Below are 24645 nucleotides of genomic sequence, written 5' to 3'. Positions count from 1 at the left end.
TTTGGGTCCCAGGACTTGCTGACGACTGTATGCTTTGGCTCTTTTTGCCTCTTGTGATGTGGCCCCTTCTCTGTTCCCCACCCAAAGAAGCTGTGTCTACTGGTAGGAGTTTTCCAACTCTGTGGTTGCTTTGTGGCCTGCTCACTGTAAGCATCTTGAATACCTGCATTCTTGTAGGGCATCGGGTGGAGGACAGGTGGCCAGAACCTGACCCATGTGCGTGTTCCCTGAGGCATGTAAGATAGCCCAAGAGGGAAGCCAGATCCCATTGCTCGAGTCATTAAATTGCTCATTCTTCACCTTTAATTTTCCCCAGGACCTTTGTCCCATTGAACGTAATTCTGCCTGTTGTGGGCTGTTTCTCCAGGTGGTCCTTTCTGCCAGGGTAACCTCAACCTTCCTGAGCTGAACGGGATGCCTAGGCATTCAGGAACTCATCGCCTTGCTCCTGCGTCCACGTCCGGCTGTTGGAGCCATGATCTGGGAGGTTTGGGGCCCTGTGCTCTGACCCCCATCCCCTCCTGAGGCTTGGCTTCTAGTCTGAGTCGGAGACCTCAAGGTTGGATCGAGGGTTCTTGCACTGTGCCCATCAAGACTGCTAAGCCTTGGGTCAGCTCTTCTCCATCTGTGTTCTCAGAACCTCCCCCATAGCTACCTGGTGGCACTGTGGTGTAATGATTGGGGGTCAAGTCTCAGTTCTACCCTGATCAATCACGTGACCATGGACAGGTTACTTTCCTCTTTGAGAGTCCTTTCCCCAAATGTGCAGTGGTTGTAGTAATGGTGACTACCTAATGTGGGTATTAGGGAGATTAAATAAGACAGTACATGTACGTCGCTTTGCAAGCTATCTGGCACACAGTCAATATTCAATATATTCTTATTTAAGCAGGACATTCTCTACATCCTAAGAATATTCTACACTTGGTACATTAAAAAGGGATCTGTGAAGGGACTTTGGCTGTTTGGAATCTGAGGAGGAAGAGTTGCTGGAATGAGATTTAACCTAACATAGGGCTTAAGGTTATGGACTTCAACTCTCCACACTCCCTCCACCTGTGCAAGCAGGGACTGACTGCATGTTGTTCTGACTGTGGAAAGGACTATAAGGGGACCCTGGATATGATGGGGGTGAGGGCAGTCTGCTGAAACAGGTGGTGCTTTCTTTCCTCTGTCTGCTTTGTGCAGTGCTCACTAGGTGTGTTCCATCGGATCCTGGAAGCTCTCCTTCTCGCCCCGCACCTGAAGCCCAGGTCCTGCAGCCTCACATGCTCCCGGTGCTACACGCTGACCTATTTTTGTGGGATTTATTTTCATCCTGGGAGCATGTGTGGAAACACCGTCCATCCCTCCCTCAGGCCCACGCCATTCTGAGGTCCCAGTTCTCCCCTCCCTCTTCTTCCACTGCTGTCAACCCCTACGTTCTTTCTCACACCTTTTAGATCCTCCCTCCTAATTGTTACCAGTCCTTAGGGAGCAGCTGGACAAAACGAAGCAAAACGGGACAAATTGTCAAGAATGGTGTCATTGTCAAAAGCGAGGCCAGAGCAACTCGTTCCCCAGGCCGCTGAGTCCTGGAAACCGTCGCGGGCCCTCAGCCCTACGTCCGTCGTCGGTGGGGATTGGTGCTGCGTGTGTTCGTTCCAGCGAATAGGCTTCCTCCTTTTTACTGGCCTTGATTCGATTTAAGGTTTCTCAATGCGGGACTTGCATATCACAGCAGGCCTGCCCAGCGTTCTCTAGGACCCTTAGTACCCTAACTCCTTCTATCTTTCATGCTCCCTGATTTTCTTTTTTCACAGAAAAAGTGTTAGGTTGAGGGATTGCAGTTGCCACCAGGACCTGCCACTAACTATGTTTTCCTGAGTACCTGTGCAGCTCGCTTGCAGGAGGCGATGCTGGCTGAATTGTTGACACCGCTTTGTTCCAGGGCAGTTGGGCAAAATGAAAGGCGTAATACCATTCCCTTACAGAGGATTGCACTGTACACTTTCCAAAATGCTCGCAAATATATTATCTCATTTAAGCACTGAACAGCTCTATGAGGCAGAGGAATTATTATTACCTCCTGTTTGCCAATGAAGAAAATAAAATTGAGAAGGTTACTCATTCATTCAAAGGAATTACCATCAGCCGTGTGCCATGCACAGCTCTAGGCATATGGGATATAAAAATGCACAACATAAACTTCTTGCACTGATGGAACATGCATTCTCGTGAAGGAGGAAGGCAATACATTAATAAATTCAGTATAAAGTCAGGTGGTGACGAATGCAGAGGAGATCAATAAGACGTGTTTTGAGGGGACAGAAAATAACCGGATGTGCTGTTAGCTAGGTGGTCAGGGAAGTCCTCTCCAAGGAGATGGCGTTTGAGCAGGCAGACATGAGCAGTGAGAGGGAATGCTCTGTGGCTATCGGGGTCAGAGTATCCCGCTGAGCAAGCAGCAAGTGCAAGGTGTCCATGGCAGGAGGGTGCTGTGGATCTACAGAATTGCCCTAATGAGAAACTTCTTCAGTGGCATGAAGTGAGGGCAGAGAGCAAGCCAGGGCTCTGTGTCCCACCCTGAGGGTTTTGAGTCACATTCTGAAAAGGTTTTTGCTCTGAGAGATAGGGTATGAGAGAGTTATACTGGGGATGGCATCATTTCTGATTTATATTTGATAAGAGTCACTGTGGCCACTGTGTAGAAAGCAGGCTGGAAAAGCAAAGTGGAATAAAAAAGACTTGGTAGGCGGCTACTGCAGGAGTTCACATAAGAGGTGGTAGCTGTGGAGGTGGTGAGCGATGGATTCTGCTCGGTATTGAGGGCAGAGCAGGCAGGATTGGCTGGTGTCTTAGAGGTGGGTGTGAGAGAAGGAGAGGACTCAAGAAGGACCCTAAGCTCAGAGGAAGAATTCAAGAAGTGACATAATACTGATGCTGTTGTCAGCTGAAGGCAGGTCCAGGCCTCCTGATGGGCTGGTCTCCTGGCACCTTTTCTAGAACACTTTGAACAAGAGTCAGTGAGCAATTTCCTTGTGGCCCTTGTGGGTCTTCTAAGAAGTGATACAAGATTCCCTTTCTCCCTCTACCACTTTTGACCATAGACATATATTGATCTTTTGTGAGTGATAAACAGTAGCGGGAAGAAAATAGTAAGTTATTGTTGTGTAATCTTTTAATTTATTTCAAGGGTATGGAGGGGTGAGGACAGCCTTAACTGAATATCCAATTAAATAGCAAGATAGCATTTAGTGTATTGGTAATATCTTTCAAAGCCCATTAATGACCTTTACAATTATTTAATGTGCAAATGTGAACTATATAGAAATGACCTGATAATCCCAAAGGTTTATCAGCATGCCTTGTAGATAACAGATGTTTAGTAAATATTTGTTGAACTTAGTGATTTTTTTTTTCCAGCTGAGTATTGAATGTTGGCTTCATCTGAAACACGTATATTTTAATTCTCTTTCCACTATCAGTGATTAGAGTCACACCTCCCTTGAAGGTGGGATTCATGTTGTTATTTCCAGTACCTGGCCAATGAAGACACTGAGATGGGAGAAGATGAAAATTGGAGGTGCTTCCCTAGGTGACACCATTAGCTCCTCCTCGATGGAAATGGGACATGTGGGGGAGTCTTGCGGCTGAATCCTAGGCATTTGGTCTTGGGATCACACTCTCACTGCGTACTTTACCCAATCACCTTCCAGGTTCTTCAGCTAGCCTTTGTTGACATCATCAGGTCATGATAAAATCTGGCCATATCTGGTGACTTTTAAAATTTGAGGGGTATTAAGAGACAGTGTTTTCCCAAGCACCGCTTCTCCCAGCCACGTGTGTATCACAGATTCCGTGTCCCACAGTCCAATGGCAGCCTGTCCAAGAGAACGTTCTCCAGTCTTCTCATGCTTCCTCAGCAGCATTTTGTTTGAGGCAGGGTCACAAAAAAGAAAGTCATTCCCGACTCATATACTCGCAGCGCTCTCATTCCGTAGTGACAGTTCGTATTTCTCTTTCCGTCTTGACTCAACCTGATCACCCTCACAAGGTTCTCCAGCCGGGAGCAGGACTGAGGGGGACTCAGAGATGGAATGGACTCCGGGTCTCCTGTGTGTTGAGACCACGTCACAGTGGCTGCGGATCCTTCTGGAGGCTTGGGGCCGGTTGGTAGTAGCTGTGCTGTATTAGTATCTATTTTCAAGCCTGTCTGGGTGGGCTTCCTTGGTTCAAAAGGGATATGGCAACAGTTTCTTTTTCTCTTATGTGCAGGTCACTTCCAGCCCAGTCAAATCCTTTCTGTTGTAGCTTTCATGTTTACTTTCTCTGGTTCTTCTTACTCTCCTGTGTGGTACACACCTGTGATACATTTATCTCCCAGGTGACTTTCTAATCTTCAGGATGCGGCAGAGTTCAGGACGTGTGATCCCACACCTGGAGAGGCCTATGGAAATGCCTTTTGTCAGGTTGGGTTTGTACCACCTGAGGGTTGGTTATTTCATTCATGCTTTATTTTGCACTGGGCACCTTACTGCCAATTTCTGGGCATTTGAAGGCTATAAAAAGTGAAAGATTAAAATTCAGACCATTATTTGCAACTGATTACTAACTACTTTGGTGGAGGATTTGTGGGAAAGGCACTAATGGTCAAAGGTAGTTTGAATAATTACTCGGGACTTTTGTTCATTACCACTTTTCTTTTGATTTGGTTTGTCTGATTGTTGCCAATACCAGACAGGAAGAGGAAAGTCAAGGGAAAGCCTGATGTGGGTGAACCAAGATGTGGCACATGGTTGTACCAAATGTGCACGGGCCACACAGCCACCTGTGTGACAGTATCGTGGGTGTTAGGGCAATTGCCTGTTAACTGGGAGCTAGATGAGTGTCTCCACAGCTGCATGGTCCATTCCTTTGTCAGTTAGTACCGTGCTTCCTGATTTATGTGGGGTATTCCTTGGGACCCCCAGGCAGTCCCCTTTCCACTTTTTTCCTCTCACCTGTCTTTTTTGTGTGTGTGTCCTGTGAAACATGGCTTTCGTTAATTTCAGTACCCTAATGAGGCGGGAATATTTGTCTAAATAAATCACAGCCCTGTGTCAATCTGAAAAACCAAGGGCAAATGCCCTTGGTGATTTCCCATCAACTTTCCAGCTCCCTCGTTTCTTTCCCAAGCCCATTTTTGCCAAGACTGTTTGCTGGTCTCATCTGTGATTTGAGATCCTGAAAGAACCAAGACCTTGTGACTTGGCGAGCAGAGCCACCCGCCATGTGGACTCACCCACCATGTGGACCTGCTGGGCTTAAGGGAAAACAAAACGTTAAGTGAGCAGTTTAGCTTGGACTTAATCTGGAGGCAAATCAGTAACTTTACACTGAGATACTCTCTCCCTTGTGTTCTCAGGAAAATGAAGTGAATCACCGGAGCAAAGAATGTGCTCTTTGGTGCTACACCAATAATAAAGTCTAATGTTTTGAATTAGAAGAGGGAGAGAGAGAGAGTAACTGAGAAATCTTTGGCTGGTCACTTTGTTGTTCCTTTGCCTCCCCCTTCCTTCCCTCAGATATATGCTTGGATAAAAATTCTCTTCTCTAGCCTAGTTTTTCCTAAACTCAGTCTTTCAGTGAAATGACAAGGCCGTGTTAGACGTGGAAATTATTGCAGAGCAACAAATCCAAGTTTATTATTTCACTGAAGGCTGGAGATGAGGAGCTGTGAGAGCATAAGCTTCCAACTCAACCCAAATGTGTTTTTCTTGCCCCATTTGTCAATTAGTAAATCAGAACCAAATGAAAAATACAAATAAGTGCATACCACAAATCTGTCACACTTGAGTGTTTCCCAGCTTTTTTCTGTCTTTCTCACTTTATACTATCCCTCATCCTCATCATCTAGGAGTAAGCACCCAAAACACCTGGATAGTTGAGAGTCAATATTAGTCTTATGAATAAAACTGCTTAAGAAATTACATCGTTCAGGGAAGATTATTCAGTTAACTCAGAAGTTAGGTGATTTATTTATTTGTTTGTTTTTAAGAATGGGAAGATGGGAGTGATAAGGCCATATGTTTATCATTCTTTTAAGCTTCTTGTTAGGTATTTGGTATTTACTGTTTTGTTTTGTCAACTCGTACATTCAAATGGTGAGTGTTGTTGTTGATTTTGTTGTTGTTTAGTGTAGGAAGCCTTGTCTATAAACACTTTGAATCAGATGGGGCTAAACATGCTGGTATAATTATTGCTCAAAAGAGATGATGAGGGCTTGTTGCCCTAGAAAAGGAAAGATATTCTCTGAGAACAGTCCTAGGAGAAGCATTTTGTTGTGTTTTTGTAAGGATGTTGGGATCCAAGTTTTGCCTATTAAAGGAAAGGAATGGCCCTTTTCTGTGTTTGTGTGTTCACGGCGCACGGCTGTGCTGTGGAGGTGGTCTCGCACCCCATGGTGGTGTTTTTCCATTCTCTTGTTTAGAACCCCTGGGCATAAGCTCGTGTCCCAGCCGCTGCTCAGCAGCCATGATCACATCTTGGTTTAGAACTGCAGGTCTTAGTTTGACCAAGAAAGTTTCAAGTGTCTGTCCCTTGCTGCTGCCAGGCCAGGCTGGCTAGTGCTTGAAAAATGTGGCTCCATCATTTACTCATTCAGCAAGCAAGTACTGACCACCAGCTTATCTGCCAGATACTGTTTTAGGCACTTGGGACGACAAATAAGAGAACAAGACAAAATTTCCTGCCCTGGTGGTGTGTGTTTGAGGGGAGTTCCAGCCCTCAGCAGTAACGTGCCTGCATTTGCTTTTTCTGTGGCCGCTGGTATATTGTTGAGGTGAAGAGGGAGGGCCATGTGCACATGCCCCTAAGTAGAGATGTGTGCTGGCCCCGCCTGCCCAGTGGTCAGGGCACCCTGCACCAATCACGTGGAGGAGAGGTTGGAAGGGATCATGAGAAAGGACTCTCTTCACGTCCCCGTGTTTGGCACACTCAATGCTGTGTGGCGAATAATAACAGGTCATCTGATGCAGTGTAACTTGATAGGAATATGAAACCCCGGTAACCCTGGGAACCAAAGCAGGGAATTGGCCTGTCAGTTAATTTCAACTTTTAAAACTTGAACATTTCAGTAAACGAAATAGCTCCATTGTCATGGTCAAAAGTCCACTGTGGAGAAAGACAGGATTTAGTGTTTATTTAAGCTGCCACCCAAAGAGAGAAACTGTTGCCCAACATAGTTCAATTCTCAATTATTTAAGGACTGAATTTTCATTTTGTGACGCTTTCATGCTCTCGCTCTCACTGTGTGTCTCTGCAAAAGTGTTGATGGAAGCAGTACAATTTACTGGCCATGGAAGTGTGTATATGAAGAAAATCCTGATGGTACTGAGCTTGACAAGTAGTGCTCTTAATAAAAGAACGTATCGTCCAGTCCTTGGTGGCCCAGCTGGGTGTTTACAGGGCGTTTTGGTGCCCAGGCTCTGGGCTGCATCTCACACTAGCCTGTGGGTATATGTTCCTACCCCCCCATATAGAGGGTGATCACCAAGTCGGTAAACACAGGCACAAAAATCCGCATAAACGGGTTATTGATATCACATTCTGATACATGATACAATAATATTTCCTTTGTTTCCAGATTTTATGGCCACTCTGTAGATGCTTCAAGAGACTGAAAACAAGTAACTTGACCAGGCTAAAAAGACATATTGCTGCATCATGATCTCACATCTTCAGCCTGTTGGTCCCATGTTCTTTCCTGCATACTAGACTCCTGACTTTCAAAAGAGGAAATAATAGCCATTTGATTAGGGTTCCTACCCTTTCAACTTTCCCAGGACTTCTGTCGGGAAGCTATCTTTCTCATGAGTGCTCGAGTTTTATTCTCTCTTGTCACCCTTCCACTATGCTGACCTCTGAGGTATTCTTTTCTTCTTTTGACTATTAGTCTACAACATTTACTTCTCCTTGGTAGTTTAATCCAGTTCCCCTGGATTAACCGTGTTTGTAATCGGACTCAGCAAACATTTATTGCAAACCTGCTACATGCCAGAGACTGTCCTAGGTATAGTCACTCAACACTCATTCATTCTCCAGCCTCTTTCTACTCAGATGTCTTGCATAGCCTGGCCCCGAGGAGGGTGCTTAGCTAATTGCCCTGGTGTTTGGGACAGGCTGTGATTAAGCTCTGATGCATAATTATTAACCCCTCCAACATTAACTCTGGGGAATCAGTGGCTGAGAAGGAGAGATGAAGAAGAGGAACAAAAGAGAATGAAAGAAATATACACACAATGAACTGAAACAGGCACTGACATACATGTACACACGTTTGCAGAAGCACTATTCACAATAGCCAAAAAGTGGAAACAGTCTAAATGTCCATCAGTGGATGAATGGATAAACAAAATGGGGGATATACATACAATGGAATAACGTACAGCCATAAAAAGAAATGAAGTACTGAGACGTGCTAATGCTATTGATGAGCCTTGAAAACATGCTAAGTGAAAGAAACAAGTTACAAAGGATTGTCTGATTCCATGTATATGAAATATCTGCGATATGAGATCCATAGAGATAGAACATGGGTTGGTGGTTTCCAGAACCTAGGTGGAGGGGGGCACGGGGAACTCCTGCTTAATGAGTATGGGGTTTTCTTTCGGGGTGGTGGAAGTATTTTGGAACCAGGTAGAGGTGGTGGTTGTACACTATTGTGAATGTACTAACTGCCAATAAATCATTCACTTTAAATTGGTTAATTTTGATATGTAAATTTCACTTCACCCTGAAAAAAAAAAAAAGAGTCAGAGATCTGCTTCTCTGAATGCAGGATAGGAGTTAAAAATCCTTTCCATCTTTCTTGTGCGTGACAACCTTGTGATATGGCTTGAGTATAATTGAAGTAATTTGAATGGATTAATTTCTCTGCTTTGCTTTTAAAAATTTAACCTGCTTGGAGTTTGCATCCTGAGCTCCGAGTGCAAAGCTATGTGCAAATTGGTATTCTGATCCTGTGGGGTGGCTGCTTCAATAAATGAACCCAGAGAGATGTATTGAGTCAGTCCCCCCGTTAGCTGTTTGTGTCCTGGAGAATGCCCCTAGGGCTTGAGGAAACATCACTGAGGCTGCAGTCAGAAGCCTGACCCATTCTAGTTCCTTCTGCTCATTGGGAATCCTGTGGTGCCCCGGAGAGAGCAGGGAGCAGATCTCAGTGCTGGCTCATGCTCTCATTCCGCAAACATTCTTGAGCTCTCTGTTGTGGGGTATGAAGGTGAACCTGACATGGACCCGGCCATTGAGGGCCTTATGGTCTGGCAGATGCAGTAGATTTATGAACAACTGATCATCTTAGTATAGGGATTGCCATGGGACACTATGGGAACCTAGAGTTGAGGGTCCCCAAACCAACTGGCGGTGGGTAGGGTGGAGGAAGACAGTTAAGGAAGGCTTCCTGAGGTTCAGTCTTAGAAGAATATTTAAAATCTTGCTGCATTACCCATTAAGTATTTCAAGTAATGGTTAGAGTTCTAGCAAAAGAGGAATACTTAAAACTGAGTGGAAACATATTTTAAAGAGTTTCAGTTTGATATTTTTCACCAAAGCATTAATAATTATGGGGGAAATAAGAACTTTGATGTACTCTCCTTGTTTTATGGCTTCAAAAAATTGTTTTTACTTCGAATTACATAGGAGCACCAAAGCATTTTCCAAATTTGGGGCCTGGAAAAGTCTTCATCCTGAAGGTGAGGGAGGGAAACATCTTTTAAAGGGCAAGGAGATTATATAAGTAAGGGAAAGGCATGAGGTCCTGGGGAGTGTGGCTGGAAAAACAGAACAGTTTAATATCTCCCAAGAGCATCGTTCAAAGAGCGGAGAGGTGAGGCCTGAGGCTGGAAGGCGATCAGGGGAATAGACTGAAGGCTCTGAGCAGGCAAGTTACAAGGTCAGAGTTGGGACTGTGGGACTAGCTGCAAGGTGGAGACAGATGGATGAGGGTCAGACTAGAGGTCTGCACAAGGGCAGTGGTTGTGGAGGGAGCAGAATAGGTGGGTTAGAGAAACTTCCAGAACAGTGCTATCCAATAGAACTTTCTGTGATGATGGGCGTTTACAGTATTGTATCCATGTAGTACCCACCCGCCACATGTGGCCACTGAACACTTTAAATGTGGCTAGTGTGACTGAGGAACTAAATTTTTAATATAAATCAATTTACATTTAAAAGTTGCACATGCTAGTGGCTGTTGTGTTGGATAGTGTCGTTCTAGAGGGTAAAATCAATGGGAGTTGGTTGACTAATTGTCCAGTTTGGAGCAACCAGATGGACAGAGGTAAACCTACAGGGGCGGGTTAGTGAAGGGGGAGATAGTGAGTTGCATTTTGTACAGGTTGGCTTTAAGTGCATAAGGGGCATCTGGATGAAGACGTGTACCCAGCAATAACATAAACACTTCCCTTAAAGGAGAGCAAAGAACTGGAGATGGAATTGTGAAAGAGAGAGGCATAGAGATAATAGTTGAAATCATAAAAGTGAGTGGCATAGGGAAGCCCCTTAACTGCCTTTGGCCTCAGATTCCTATTGATATGATGGTGATAATATTTCCTCTGCCTGTCTTCTGCGACTATTTGGAGAAACAGATGAGATAATGTGTATGAAATTGTTTGTAAACTCTTCAAACATTCGGCGGGTTTTATAATATCTTTAGGAGTGAGAGGAATGTGTCCCAAATGTTATTTTCCAAACACACAAGATAAAATAAAGACTTCAAATTCTGGAAGAATTGCAGACTAGATCATCTGTAAGGCCCCCTGCTAACATATGACTAGATCCAGGATAAACAAGAGCAAATATGTCTACAGCGGGAATGTCAGGGACTCAGGGACATCTTTGAGGACTCCCCTGAGGGTGTTACTGTGAGCAAACAAACATAAAAGCCAGGTTTCTGTGAGTGCAAATACCAGCACTACTGCAGACCACGAGACCAGCTTGGGGTCCAGGGCAAGGTGGGAGAGCTGTCCCCAAGGTCCCGAAATTAAGCCAGGGCCCTCACAGGGAAGTGAGGGTAGCGTTCCTCACAAACAGCTAGGTATATTGCAGGGAAGCCCCAGCATACGAAGGACGATTGCATTATAAAAGCAACGCGAGAAGCAAGGTCATCTGAAAAGAAATGATTAGTCTGCCATGACGAATACAGACTTATATTTCTTGTCTCAGTCACACTGAGGGTATTCTGCCCGTGATTGCTATGCAGGTGAAATCAGAGTGTGAGAGAGTCTTTCTTTTTCTCTTTGGGCTCTCCCATCTATGTGTTTTGACTGAAAATATTAAACTTTTTCTTAATTGTGAAAAAATACATGTTGTAGATACTAATTATTACTAAATGTGGTCTGACTGCTTCTTTATAGCAGTCCTTACAAGTAGGCAAAATGTGGTTATTTGATATTAATGGAAGTCTATCAAGGCTGCAGTTATTCAGTGTAAGTCATTCCTCGTGACACATGTTTATTGATTTAAGTGCCTGAGTGTATTCTCTCATGTTAGCTGCAGTCTATGACTTATTTCCATTGTAAGACGTGGATAGTTATAGCTGTTGAGCTTCTTCCCACCCTAAAGCGATGTTAACATCTGCATTTGGGTGTGAACATGGTTCTAAAATAAGTTCTTAAAAAAAAATGACTTGGTGACCGTTACTATTAACAATGATATGTAGACACTTATTGTTGGTCCTAAAGCTCTTTATGATATATGAGTATGTACTGGGTCTAGTCTTAAAAACCCATTTGGAATAAAAGGGTAGGCCAAGGGAGTTATTTTGTGGTGACAGAACAGTTCTGTACCTGGATTGTGGTAGTGCTTATAGGAATCTATAGATGTCATAAAATGTCATAGGAGTATATACATACATCCCCAAAGGACATGTAAAAATTGGTAAAATCGGTGTTGGGTCTGTAGTCTGGTTAAGGTATAATGCCAATGTCAATTTCCTGGTTTTGCTATTGTTCTGCAGTTATGTAAGATGTTACATGGGCTCTCTCTACTATTTTTTTAATCAATTTCACTATTTGGGGACCTACTTGTAGGTCTATAATTATTTAAAATAAAAAGTTTAGGAAAAAAATCACTTGGAACATGGCAGCCAGGAAAATAGATTCTTCTTGATATTTGTGATTCTCAAAGAACATTAACACAAACATTTAGAAATATTTGGTGAATCCTGGAGGACAAAGTCTGTCATCTCACTGTGGTTAAAAAGTGAGTTGGAGAGTTCAATTCGGTATCTCTATGACTACTGAAGGTTGTATGCTTGCAACAGAAAAGTCGAAAGGCTGTTGTTGTTACAACCCTTGGAAGACTAGCCAGAACTGTCCTTGTTGCTTAAAATTAAATAAACTTGTGCCATGGCATGAAAACTTGTTTACAGTAGTCAATGGAATGGCAATTTAAAAAAAAAAAGAGTTTCAAGTTTTTCAAGTTTGTTGTGTAACTGCAAGTAGAAACATGAAGCATTTGGAAAATGTAGAATTTGAATTAACTATTGAGTGAGTCCAGTGGGAAAAAATGCATATGTGACTACTCTTAAGTGTATTAAATAGAAAGATTATTCTATTCTTTTCCTCCCTCTCTCCCCTTTCTCTTTTCTCTCTTATATTTGCAGTTGAAATAGATGGTGTCTTTATTTTTCTCTAGACAACTTTAAGTGAAATAATACAGACTTAGTGGGATGATGTTCAGAAAATACCTCTATTAAAATATCTTTATTATAAAATTAAGCAGTAGAAAGGGAAAAAATAAAATAACTTGCAGTAATATAAATCAAGAAAAAGGGAATCTATAAATAAACAATATTAGAATTAAAAAACATAGAGCAGAGATTAAATAATAGGAGAATACTCTGAAAAACTTTATGGTGATAAATTTGAAAATTTAACCCAAATTGACAAACGTCTAGAAAATACATACTGACTTAAAAAGAAATAGCTTAAATATTTCTATATGTTTAACAGAACATGAATGAATAATTAAAAATTTTCCCCAAAGGAAAACACCAGGATCAAATGATTTTACAGATAAATTTGCCAAACTTCCAAAAAAGAGATCGTTTCTTGAAAAGAAAGAGACAAGAAACAGAGGTAACATTCTCCAACTTATTCCAAGAGCAAGTATAACTTAAGACCAAATAACACTGTATGAGATGAGACCATCACTAGTGTCACTTAAAACACAAATGCAAAAATTTCAAAACATAAATTTGAAAGGTAGCAGAACAAATATTGTGACACCTTAAGGCCAATGTTATGGACTGTGTTTGTGTCCTCCCATAATTCATATTGTTGGAAATTTACTCCCCAGTGACATGGTATTAGGAGGTGGGGCCTTTGGGAGGTAATTAGGTCCAGATGAGGTCATGAGGGTGGAGCTCCCATGGTGGGATTAGCATCTTTCTAGGAAGAGAAGGAGACTAGAATTTACGAGCTCAGGGCATGCACCAAGGAAGGCTATGTGAGGACAAAACAAGGAAGTGGGCCCTCACCAAGAACTTGACCGTGGTAATACGCTGATCCCAGAGGACTTCCAACCTTCAAAAGTGTGAGAAAAAAATGTTGTTTAAACCACCCAGTCTGTAGTATTTTTGTTATAGCACCTGAACTCACTGAGACAGTCAAGGAAGCACTTGCTTATTAGGTCTAACAATTGGTAATGTGTCTTCCTTTCCTATTACTTAATCTTAGCGGTACTGAACTGCACTCCAATATGAGACTGAAAAAAGGCATCTCGCCCTCTTCCTGATTTTAAAGGAAGTGGTTCAAATGTATCATCGTTAAGAATATCGTTAGCTGTAGGTGTTTTTTATATAAACTCATTATCAGGTTAGTGGAGTTCTTTCTATTCCTAGTTTGCTAGTAGTTTAGAAGAGACTTAAGAGACAGAGCAACCAAATGTAATGAATGAACACTGTTTGGCTCTTGATTCCAATAAACCAAATGGAGGAAGACAGTTTTTTGAGGTATTTGAGGAAATTTGTTTATTGATTGAGTGTTAGAGGACAATGGATAATTATTTTAACTTAGGTGTGATCATGCATTGTGATCATGTGAGAAAATTTCCATCTTTTGTTAGTATTTTATTGTGGTAAAATTTGCATAATAAAATTTACCACTTTAGCGATTTGTAAGTGCAGAAGTTCTGTCGCATTAAGGACATTCACAGTGTTGTGAAACCATCACCACTACCTATCTCCAGAACTTTTTCATCTTCCCAAAGTGAAACTCTGTACCCATTAAATAAGCACTCCCCATTTCCTCTCCCAACCCCTGGCAACCACCATTTTACATGCTGTCTCTATGGCCTTTTTCACTTAGCATAATGTTCTCAAGGTTTATCCATGTTGTAGCATGTGTCAGAGTTTCATTCCTTGTTAAGGCTGAATAATATTCCGTTGTATGTATACATCACATTTTGTTTATCCATTCATCTGCCAATGGATACTTGAGTTGCTTCCACCTTTGGCTATTGTGAATAATGCTGCTACGAACATGGGGGTGAAAATATCTGTTTGAGTCCCTGCTTTCACGTCTTTTGGGTAAACATCCAGAAGTAGAATTGCTGAATCATATGGTAATTCTGTTTAATTTTTTGAGGAATCGCCATAGTTTTCCACAGTGGCTGCACCGTTTTACATTTCCACCAGCAATGCACAAGGGTTCTACTTTCTCTACATCCTTACCAACACAGGTTGAGAAAATGCCCATGTTTTTAATAGATCTATATGAGTTAGAGCTGAAGGTGAAGAGTTACTAGTCACCCATCGCCTGCAGAGCAGCCATGTCCCACCCATAGAATTTCAGTTCCCCACCAGCTGAGAGGTAGTGCAGCTAGGAGCCCAGGCTGCCGTCAATTTTAACTGTGACCTGTGTTTTCCACATGTAAAACTTCTATCATGTCTGAAAGGAAGACTTTAAGGGAAAAATGAAAAACTGAACACTATGATTTAATGATAGAAACATATATAGTAAAACTTCATTTTTAAAAGGCAAGTGACTGCTAGACACTGTTGATGATACTAGGTGCCACTTGGGCAGAGGTGGGGACGGCATCAGGGGGGAACACCACGGTATCGCTCATATTCTGGTATTTAAGTTGGGTGCTGGTTTCCTTGGTGCTTTATTATTCTGCTTTGTTACCTCTATAAATTATATGTATCCTTTTGTTTGTATAATATTACATAATTTACATTTTAAATCTGAAACCAGTAACTTTTATTCATTAGGGCTGTGGCCCTATATGTTGGCCAAAGGTCTGGTGCTGGTCTGAAGCAAAAAGAGAGTAGCGTGAGTTTTATAAAGCTAAATTTATTCAATTTCAAGGATTGTATATATTCTTCAAGTATGTCATTTTTTTCAGTGTTAGAAGGACCTTTAGCAATGAAATCATAGAGTTAAAAGAATGCAGTTTGTTGTCTTGTTTGTTTTATTGCTCTTACAAAAGGCAAACAGAAAAAAGTAGATGACCTTGTGTAAGGTCATTACCATTAAAAAAAATATTTTCACTAGTCCTTGAAGTGGAAAATTCTAGGAATTATTGTCTTGGAGAACACAGCACTGTATCCAGTAGCCAATCACCACGGCTGATGATACTCAATATGGCGATTTCACTTACTGCCCCTTTCACAGAATGAATCTCTCTAATTTAAAAAGTTAATTTAGTGGAAATGTTAATCAGCCCTATCTAAAAACTCATGAGTAAATTTGAATTTCTCAGCAATGACATACTCTAACCCCAGAGGAGGGGCATTCTCAAATATCAGCTCGTGATAATTACAACTAACATTTATTAAGCACTTACTCTACCATTGACTACCGTGTTTCCCCAAAAATAAGACCTAACTGGAAAATAAGCCCTAGAATGATTTTTTTAGGCTGGCATCCCCTGAACATAAGCCCTAATGCATCTTTTGGAACAGACCTTAATATAAGACCCGGTCTTATTTTCGGGGAAACATGGTACTTTGTATAGATTGTCTTACTTAATCTACAGAAATGCTCTCATTCCCTTTTATCTGATAACTGGAACTTTGATATCTTACTTAGCATCACGTATGTTAAGAAGAAGAGAGCTGGTGTCAAAACCCAGTTAAGCAGTTAGATACCACTTAATTGTATATCACACATGACACCACCACTGAAAAAGCCAAATGCTAGGGCTACAAAATAGGTACTGAGCACTGAATTTAGAACTCAGCCTCTCTCATATTTCTTAAACTCTCTTATATTTAAAGTGTTCAGAATCATAATGCTTCAAGGGGGAATGCTAAGCTCATTGGAAACATTATTATTTTACCATTGTGGTCTTCAAATTCACGTGTAGTCAGTGACCAAATTGTGTTTATTTCTTGTATCCCTGTGAGACATTAGCAAAATGCATTGTGCAAATTCAATTGGGGGCAAAAGATTGGGAAAGAAAGGAGTTCCAAGCAAATTCCAGCGACCGGTGGCTGAGGTATCATGAGGAGAGTGAGGAAGGTGGTACAGCTTCCAGCTAAGAGACATAAGGAGAGGTTCAGAAGACAGTAAAGGGTTTGGATGAAAGAACTTAAAAGCAGGTGGACAGCAGTCAGAGACTTGTGGGGCTTAGGAGACTATGAATCTCCCCAGAGAAGGCTAAAGGAATAGCAGAAGAAAGTTCAGAGTGCTTCAAGATAATGTTGTCTTGGTAGAGGAGAAATGAGAAAATGCACATATAAGACAATGAGTTCTAATTCACATTCTAATAAAATGAAGGCTTTAAATGATGCTTCTGTTTTCTAATTTTTAGATTCTTTATCTCTCCACATCTGCCTGTGAGCATTTGCCAGGATTCTTCCTTAGTCATACATACTGCCTTCCAGCATTTCAAAACCCTTATCCTTAAGAATTGCATGCAATTTCTCTCCTTCCTATCAAGGCCAGACTTCCCTTTTCTCTTCATTTACCTCTCTTACCCTCTCCTGTCCTCCCTTATCTTCTTGTGTCAGTTGCCTATTACTGTATAACAAATCACCCAAAACATGGTGGCCTAAAAACAACAGTGTGTTATTATCTTTGAGTCTTGTGAAATGACTAGGTTCAACTTGGTGGTTCTCTCTTGAAGTCCTCATGTAATTAATACGTCTGGTACCTCAGCTGAGGCAGTTGGGGACTGACTAGACTCTTCCCTTCCTTCTTCCCTCTTTCCCTCCCTCTGTCTCTCTATGTACCACATCACTTCTCTATATGGTTAGCTTGAGCTTCCTCACGGCATGGAGGTTTCAGAGTAGGTGGACTTCTTACATTGTAGCCATCTTTCCCCCCAACAAACATTCCAAGAAATCTAAGTAGAAGGAAGTTTAAAACTTATGACCTAGCCTCAAAAGTCACTCAGCACCAGCCCAGAGCCGCCCCAGAGGAGGGAGACCACCCAAGGGTGTGAATACCGGGAGGTATGGTTTATTGGGGGTGGTGTAGCTCTCCAAAGACTAGCTACCACATTTCTCATGTATTGAAATTTCTGTCCCTTTCTCTGCTCCTTAAAACTGAAATATCTTAAGTTACTATCTTATATCTTGCTTCACATCTGTATTTTTTCTTTCTAATTATTTATATTTATATTTATATTAAGAGCAATTGAAAAACTTTTTGAATACTTAAGCATTCTCTGAAATGAATCTTAAGAATATATTTTCATTTAGTGATATTAAAATTTAAGCACACAAAAGGCCCTACAGAAAAAGCTATGTGACTATTTTGTAGAAAGTCTCTGGGAAATCAGATTTGACTCACTTTTTAACTACTGATGATAACATATCAAACGTAAAAGGCAGATCAGTTTTAGGGAAAAGTGATACAGCATCATGTGTGGGTGGCCTTGGGTGAACTCCCCAACAATATTGCTTTTCATGCTTAGCCTCTAATTAGAAAACCTGCTCTCTTGTTGGTTTACTTTCTGGTTAGACCTTTTTTTGCTTATATTCAAGCTCTTACATAAGTCAAAGTTTGTTCTTTTTTAACCCATAAAATGGAAAATAAAATAAAGAGCGATAACTTGAATTGAAAAGATTTGTTGCATAGTCACATGGCAATTTCACAAATTCTTTATTTAAAACCTCATATCTATAGATGGCTTAACTTTCCTTAGTTTCTGCAAATGCCACTGAGGTCTTAGCTTCTTGTAAAGAGTTATTGGCTTTTTTTATTTATTTTTATTTTTTATTTTTAAAAGGAGCTAAATCTCCAAAGCTTTTCTCTGGTGATTATGGAGAACAACACTTGTGGGAGAAAGTGGGCAGTTGGAGGTGGCAAATAATTTGATTTTTTTTTTCTACCCACAAGCCCTGGGAAAACTGTGCCATAAAGGATTAATTTGCTCATGGGATTTCACTGTGGTTGCCATTAAGAAAAAAACTAACAGGAACAGCAGGGCAGAAGTGTTTCTGAACTCTGGGGGAAAGAGTCGAGGATTTATGGTGGGAAGCAGAGCACTCCTTTTTCTCTTGTACAATGATTATAAGTTAAGCATCTGAGACTGGTACTCATTTCTCTCACACAGAACTTATGTAGACGTCTGAAACCTGACTCTGAAAATTGATCATTGGTAGCTGTAGTTTTTCAGAATTTGTCTTCATGCAGGGAAAATATTTCATTTAAAAACCCCAGGTTTCAGACTCAATCCTTTCCCAATTAAAAAAAAAATTAGAAAATAGCAAGTTTCGTTGGTGATTTACTTCCACATCGCTGTTCTTCCATTTGGGTTCTAAGCACAAATCAAATGGGGACTCCAGCAGCTCCACAGCGCAGCGGGTCCCTCCCCTCAGAGTCCTTCAGCCCCCAGGCTCCACTAGCAGAGGGGTGGCAGCACACTTTAGTGAGAGCAACCTTTTCTATGAAGCTTTACCCTAAACTTGTCAACAAAAAGTTGCACTGAACAGCAGGCAAAATTGGGAGCTTCAGGCCGAGGCCAAATGCCCTGCTCACACCCTTCCCCACCAGCACTTCCAAAGGTTGGCTCAGGGCTACCCTTGGCCATGGCAGCTGCTGATGAACCCACCTGAGGTGGGGCAACGCAGTAGGAAGGGCAGGGGACTGGGAGGGCTTACTGGGGGCCAGGATCACCACATGCATTCTTATTGTTTTCTTAAACACAACTTCCCTGTGAAGTCACTCTATTCCTGTATTTTTGTTGTTGTTGTTGTTGTTGCAGATGAGGAAACCTGAAGCCAAGAGTTTAAATAACTTGATTTCATGTAACGTAGTAAACTAAGTATTTAAATGAAATAAAATCCAAGTTTTATTTAATCTTGGGGAAAACGAAGGATTTTAATCCCAGCCTGTCTGACAGCCTAGCCAGTGTTCTTCCCACCATCCTACCCTTCTAATAAGCCATTGGTAACCGGTAATCCACTTATGAATTAAAATGGGGAGACTTTCTTTTGAGGTGAGCCTGTGGCACTTAGTCAAGTAACAATAGTTGTCACTCTCTCTTGTTTAATCTTATAGTGGAGTACGACAAGGAGTTCTCCCCTCGCCAGCGACACCACAAAGAGTTCAAGTTCAACTTATCCCAGATTCCTGAGGGTGAGGCGGTGACGGCTGCAGAATTCCGAATCTACAAGGACTGTGTTGTGGGGAGTTTTAAAAACCAAACTTTTCTTATCAGCATTTATCAAGTCTTACAGGAGCATCAGCACAGGTATGAGGGCTCAAGGAACCCCAAAGGGTGGGGCTGGCCCCCATTTCTCACCCTGTCACCACATAACCCCAAGTATGTCTGTGGAAGGTGATTCGGAGTTCAGGGCCGCACCTGAGGGGTGTGTTCTGAATTGTAGTGTTTGCCAGCAGCAAGAGTTTTTGCTGTTAAGTTGAAGATTTTTCAAATAGTTTTCTTTTCCTAAGCAAGCCAGTGGACGGTATTTACTAAGCATCCTTTACGATCAGAGAATATATGACTTATTAGGGACAAAATGTTTCCCACAATTGTTTGGTCCCTACTTTGAATGATGAGTGAAGGCAGCTAAAATAAATTCACACATGAAAATTATGTAAGGATGCTTACAAATGATATGATTTCAGGTGAATACAAGGCTATATATTTGTACATATAATATACGTATGTTATACATATTATATATGATATATCTTTGAGTGAGTGTGTATATATATGTATGTGTGTTGAATGTATTTTTTATTATTTGGATACAAGGGAACAATAGGCTTTTTTTTCATGTCTGTATTATTCTTATTTCCTGAAATGAGGCCAGATCATTTTAGAAAAGAACTGCAATGAAGTGCATTCGTGGGACTTTCTAGCAATAAAGAAAAACTTCCGTGGAGTGATTTTTGGAGGAAGGGCTGAAGGATGAAGTATTACAGCCGTTCGTTCAAACCTGTAGCACACAGGAAACAAGCCAATAACCTTGAATTTTGCTTACTATTGAGGGTCACTTTAGTAATTAGGGGAGAATGGAGCGCCTGATGGTAGTAGGTTAGCATTGTTGCATAGTTCTCAGGGTGCTGAGGTGGAAACTCAGCAGGTGATATGACAGCCTGGCAATTAGATGGTAGATATGAAGATAAAATTAAAGAAAGAGAATGCAGAGCGGGAGGGAATCCCGCATTTAGAAACTCTATAAGGGATTTGCCAGCTTTGATTTTATGAACCAAGTGCAAATTCTTGCTTTTGGTCTTAGAAGTCTGTTGACTTCCCAAGAATGTCCAAAGATTTCCGAATGACTTTCCTTTATCCTGAAGTTACGGATCTGTGTGTGGGTCTGTCACAAATATGCACACTAAAATAATAACAAACGTTAACTTGACCCATAAAAGGTTTATTTTAGTTTTGCGAGCACTACCGACATTTGGCCCTTATGCCAATTCAAATCTGTAATGAGGAAAATAAGGAAGAAGGAAGGACTCTTGTCGGGCTTTGCGGACACATCACGGTATTGAACATACACACTGAGGTTTGTGTGTGACTTCTTAGCTGGAATAGTTACGTAGTGAGTAAAATAGAGTCATCGTGGTACCTTTATAACAGACCAAAATGTTGGAATGAACGGGAAGTTTTCTGATGTCTCGTTTTCACTCCTCAATGAAAGTATATATTCAATGACTTAACTGTTAAGGGCCTCTTTTGAAAAGCACATTATTTGTTGCTAAATTTTCATCTTTCAGTACTTCAGAGAGACTTGGTATTCGGTGAGACCTTGGAACTGCTTAGCCACTGAGTTTTCAATCTGCCTAATTATTTGTCCCATTATATTTCTCTGGTGGATATAACCTCCTGGCACCATTTTGGCTCAGAGCTTTGTTCAGAATACATGGTTTTCTCTGTCCTGTGGAGGTGGGGGTGGGGGGAAGCTTTATAGTGAAAACACTGGATTGGGGGTTTTGTGAGTATACATTTAAAAAACAAGTTCTTCTTTTTTTTAAAGAGAGAGCTAGCAGACCATCTGTAAGGTTTATGTTGAACTTCAGCCAAAAATGAACAGCTGCCTTGAGCTTAAGATGGTGCTGTCATACTTCCTCAAGGCCAGCAGTGAGTTTGGAAAACAAAATCTCAAACGGTCCCAACCTTTGATGACTGTCAAAGCAGAGTTGTAATTTCTCTGCCCTCTAGGATGGGAGTATGTGGCAATTAGATGGGTTTAAGTTTTGTGCATAGGAAAGGGGAACTCCTGGGAGAATTGGGAGAATTTCATGCTTTGAATGGTCCCAGGTTAGCCAGGAGGGGCTTTTCTTATCGGTGGGCCAGGAGCCCAGGCCTCCTGGTGTCTCCTAATGTCCTCCCAAAGGCCTCCAGATTTAACTGCAGGACTTCTGGGGAAGGTCTGATCTCCCCATCTGTACTATCTTGGGGTGTCTTGGCTGAAAACGATTCTCCAGACTGGTGAAGAAACTTATTTGTCTAATCTGTGTTTAAGTGAAATTTGTAGTATTTAATGGATTAACTTTATTTAACAAATGTTTGTGTTGCAAAATACTTGGCCTCCTTGAAAAACAAACAAATAAAAAAGTGCAGGTTGTTTAATGCTGTCATATACTCAGCTGAGGCAGAAGAAGTTATGTGTGGGGCCTTCTCATATGAAGGGCAGCTGGGAAGCCCGACCCATAGAGGGTCAAAAACAGATTCTTGGGAGATAGGCCGTTGCTGTGAACTCTACAGAAACACATTCCTCGGACTGATAGGAAATCACTGGACCAGGTAAGTTAAAAAAAAAAGAAAAGTCACTACTTGAATAGATGGTGCTTTGAGTACAGAGAAACATTTGATACTTTATTCAAAACCTGAGAATAAACCCTGAGATAGAATCTTAAGTCCTGAAAAGATCTGGAGCAGCTCGTAGAACAACCACCCAGCAGTGTGCACAGTTAAATCAGAATAGCACAGCATGCCTTCTGCACTTTATTTTTAAAATGTGCTCTACGCTATGGTGTGGTGTTTATATTTTAAGATGAATTTAGTGTTAACATCTGGTGTTATAAATCATTATGTTTTTATGATGACACTGGTAAAAATTGGCACTTATAGAGTACTTAGGGTTTGGAAAAGACCTTCTCATATATTCCCTCATTAGGATTTAGCCATGGCCCCATCAGATAAGCAAGGAGGCATATTACCTGTTAGAGAATGAAACATGGCACATATGCATGTTGCCAACTCCAAATTATGCCTACACTATTGTCTGTTAAGCTTCCCAAAAGTCACCCCAATGACATGGCTACAGTCCCGAGATAAAGGTGAAATGCCAAAAAGAGGTAAGCAGTCTCCTTCTGGCATGCCTCATATCACCATCTCCTTACACTGGTTGGGGACATCCCAAGGATGCTTCTGTTTGGATGGCAAGTGAGACAGCTCTGTGGGGGTGAAATGTGTCTGTTAGAATTCAGGCCATGGTGCGTAGACTTTCAAGGCCTCCCTATGGAAAACCTTTGCAAACCTTTGTTGATCTATTGCTTAAACATTAATCTATTGGCAGCTTTTCTAGAGCAGAGGTATGAAGGGGAGGAAAGACTAGAATACATTCATACAGAAGTTTTGTGCTTACTCACAGTATTATTCATTTGTCCATTTACTTCACTGTTTTCTTCTGCAGCTCAAACACACTAAGTTGTCTTCATACTTGGACGGTAAAGGCTGCTCGGAATAACTTTTGACCTTTCATATTCATGTATCGTAGCATAATGGTAGCATGTTACTTTTCATGACACGTACTCATGATCTTTATACTTCTATAGTACATTTACATTAACTGCAATTTTGAGGCTTTTAAAGGATATCACATCCATTTACATTTCTTATTTGGTTAAAGACATACTTTGACTGGTCTTACTTGGTTTTGTATACTTAGAAGTCAAAGAACATCTCCTGAAAGCCAGCCAGAAATTTTAACAGAGGGACATACTCAGTGTCTGGAAGACGGTCCCGTTTGGTACATGAATTAACCACACTTGCCTCTGCTAGTTTTGAAATTCTATGTTCTACTCTGTATGTTTTGGTGATTGCATGGCCTGGCAGCGATCGCCTATCTTCTATATATATGATGACTTTTCTTCTGTGTGTTCTATCATGGTGAAGTCCTTTGGAAGACATTTAAAGTAAGAAATAATTACCAAATTTAAAATTCAGTTCTTCCTAATATAAGCACTATTGCAACTTATTCCTCTGTTTACAAACAGGAAAAGTTTTTTTTTTTCATTTGTGTGTTTTTTAAAGTTTGGTTCATATGTTTCATCCTAACTTCAGAATCCTTAGAATGTGAAGAAATGCACCTCTGAATGAAGGAAACAGGGCAATGCTGCTGCAGAGTTGGTTTTCAAAACAGAAAGATTTCCTAGGGATAGCCCAGAAGCCATGCCATTGGGGCCTCGGTGGAAAATCCCAGATGGAATTATTGCTTAAACTCAATTTTTGACAAAATTCACCAATTCTGACCTATTTTACAGATAGAATATAATTGTCCCAGGACAGAAAATAACTGTCAAATGGCAAATACACATTTTTCTAGAATTTTTAGTTTGATATGCTACTTGAACCACTCACAGAGATAGGGATGGTTTGGACATGTTTGAGTCCTGGTAGGGATACCCAGGAAGCTGTGGGCTATGGAAGTGTTTAGCTCAGCAGAATGAACTAAAGTATAGTAGTAGACAGTTAAGATCATATGTGAGCTACTGAAGTTGATTAAATATCCCAGCTGTGTAAGAATAGAAAAACCTAATTAACCCAGTGCCATTTATTGAAAATATTTTCCATTTTCAGTTTACTCCAATGGCATCTTTGTCCTAAATCAGGTGATCACATATGTGTGGATCTGTTTCTGGGATCTTTATTCAGTTCCATTGGTTAATTTTTCTGTTTTTCCACCAATAGTGTATTCTTAATTCTCTTAGTTTTATAAGAAGGCTTGGTGTCTGGTGTGTAAGTTCTCCAATTTTATTTTTCAAGATTTTCTTGGCTCTTTATGGATCTTTGCATTTCCATATAATTTGTAAAGTAGGCATTTCAATTTCCACAAAAGAAAATTGCTGGCCTTCTGATTGGAATGTCATTAAACCTAGAAATCAATTTGGGAATAATTGACTCTTAACAATATTGAGTTTTCCAACCCAAGAATATAGTATTTATTTAGGCTTTCTTTATCTCAATAATATTTTGTAGTTTTTT

The 24645-nt window shown here is 41.1% G+C and overlaps 1 protein-coding gene across 1 annotated transcript in view; it reads left to right on the top strand.

Moving 5' to 3' along the window:
- Positions 1-24645, top strand: part of BMP6 (bone morphogenetic protein 6) — a 148508-nt gene that overhangs the window by 99897 nt on the left and 23966 nt on the right. Inside the window, exon 2 of the mRNA XM_019745410.2 lies at positions 19479-19671. Coding sequence (XP_019600969.2) covers positions 19479-19671 — 193 coding nt within the window. The remainder of the gene's footprint in view (positions 1-19478; positions 19672-24645) is intronic.

Source organism: Rhinolophus sinicus, linkage group LG06 (assembly GCF_036562045.2).
Source record: "Rhinolophus sinicus isolate RSC01 linkage group LG06, ASM3656204v1, whole genome shotgun sequence".
In the NCBI taxonomy this organism is placed as follows: domain Eukaryota; kingdom Metazoa; phylum Chordata; class Mammalia; order Chiroptera; family Rhinolophidae; genus Rhinolophus; species Rhinolophus sinicus.
The sequence above is the reverse complement of the archived record's forward strand: the minus strand, read 5'-3'. Positions and strand labels throughout refer to the sequence as shown.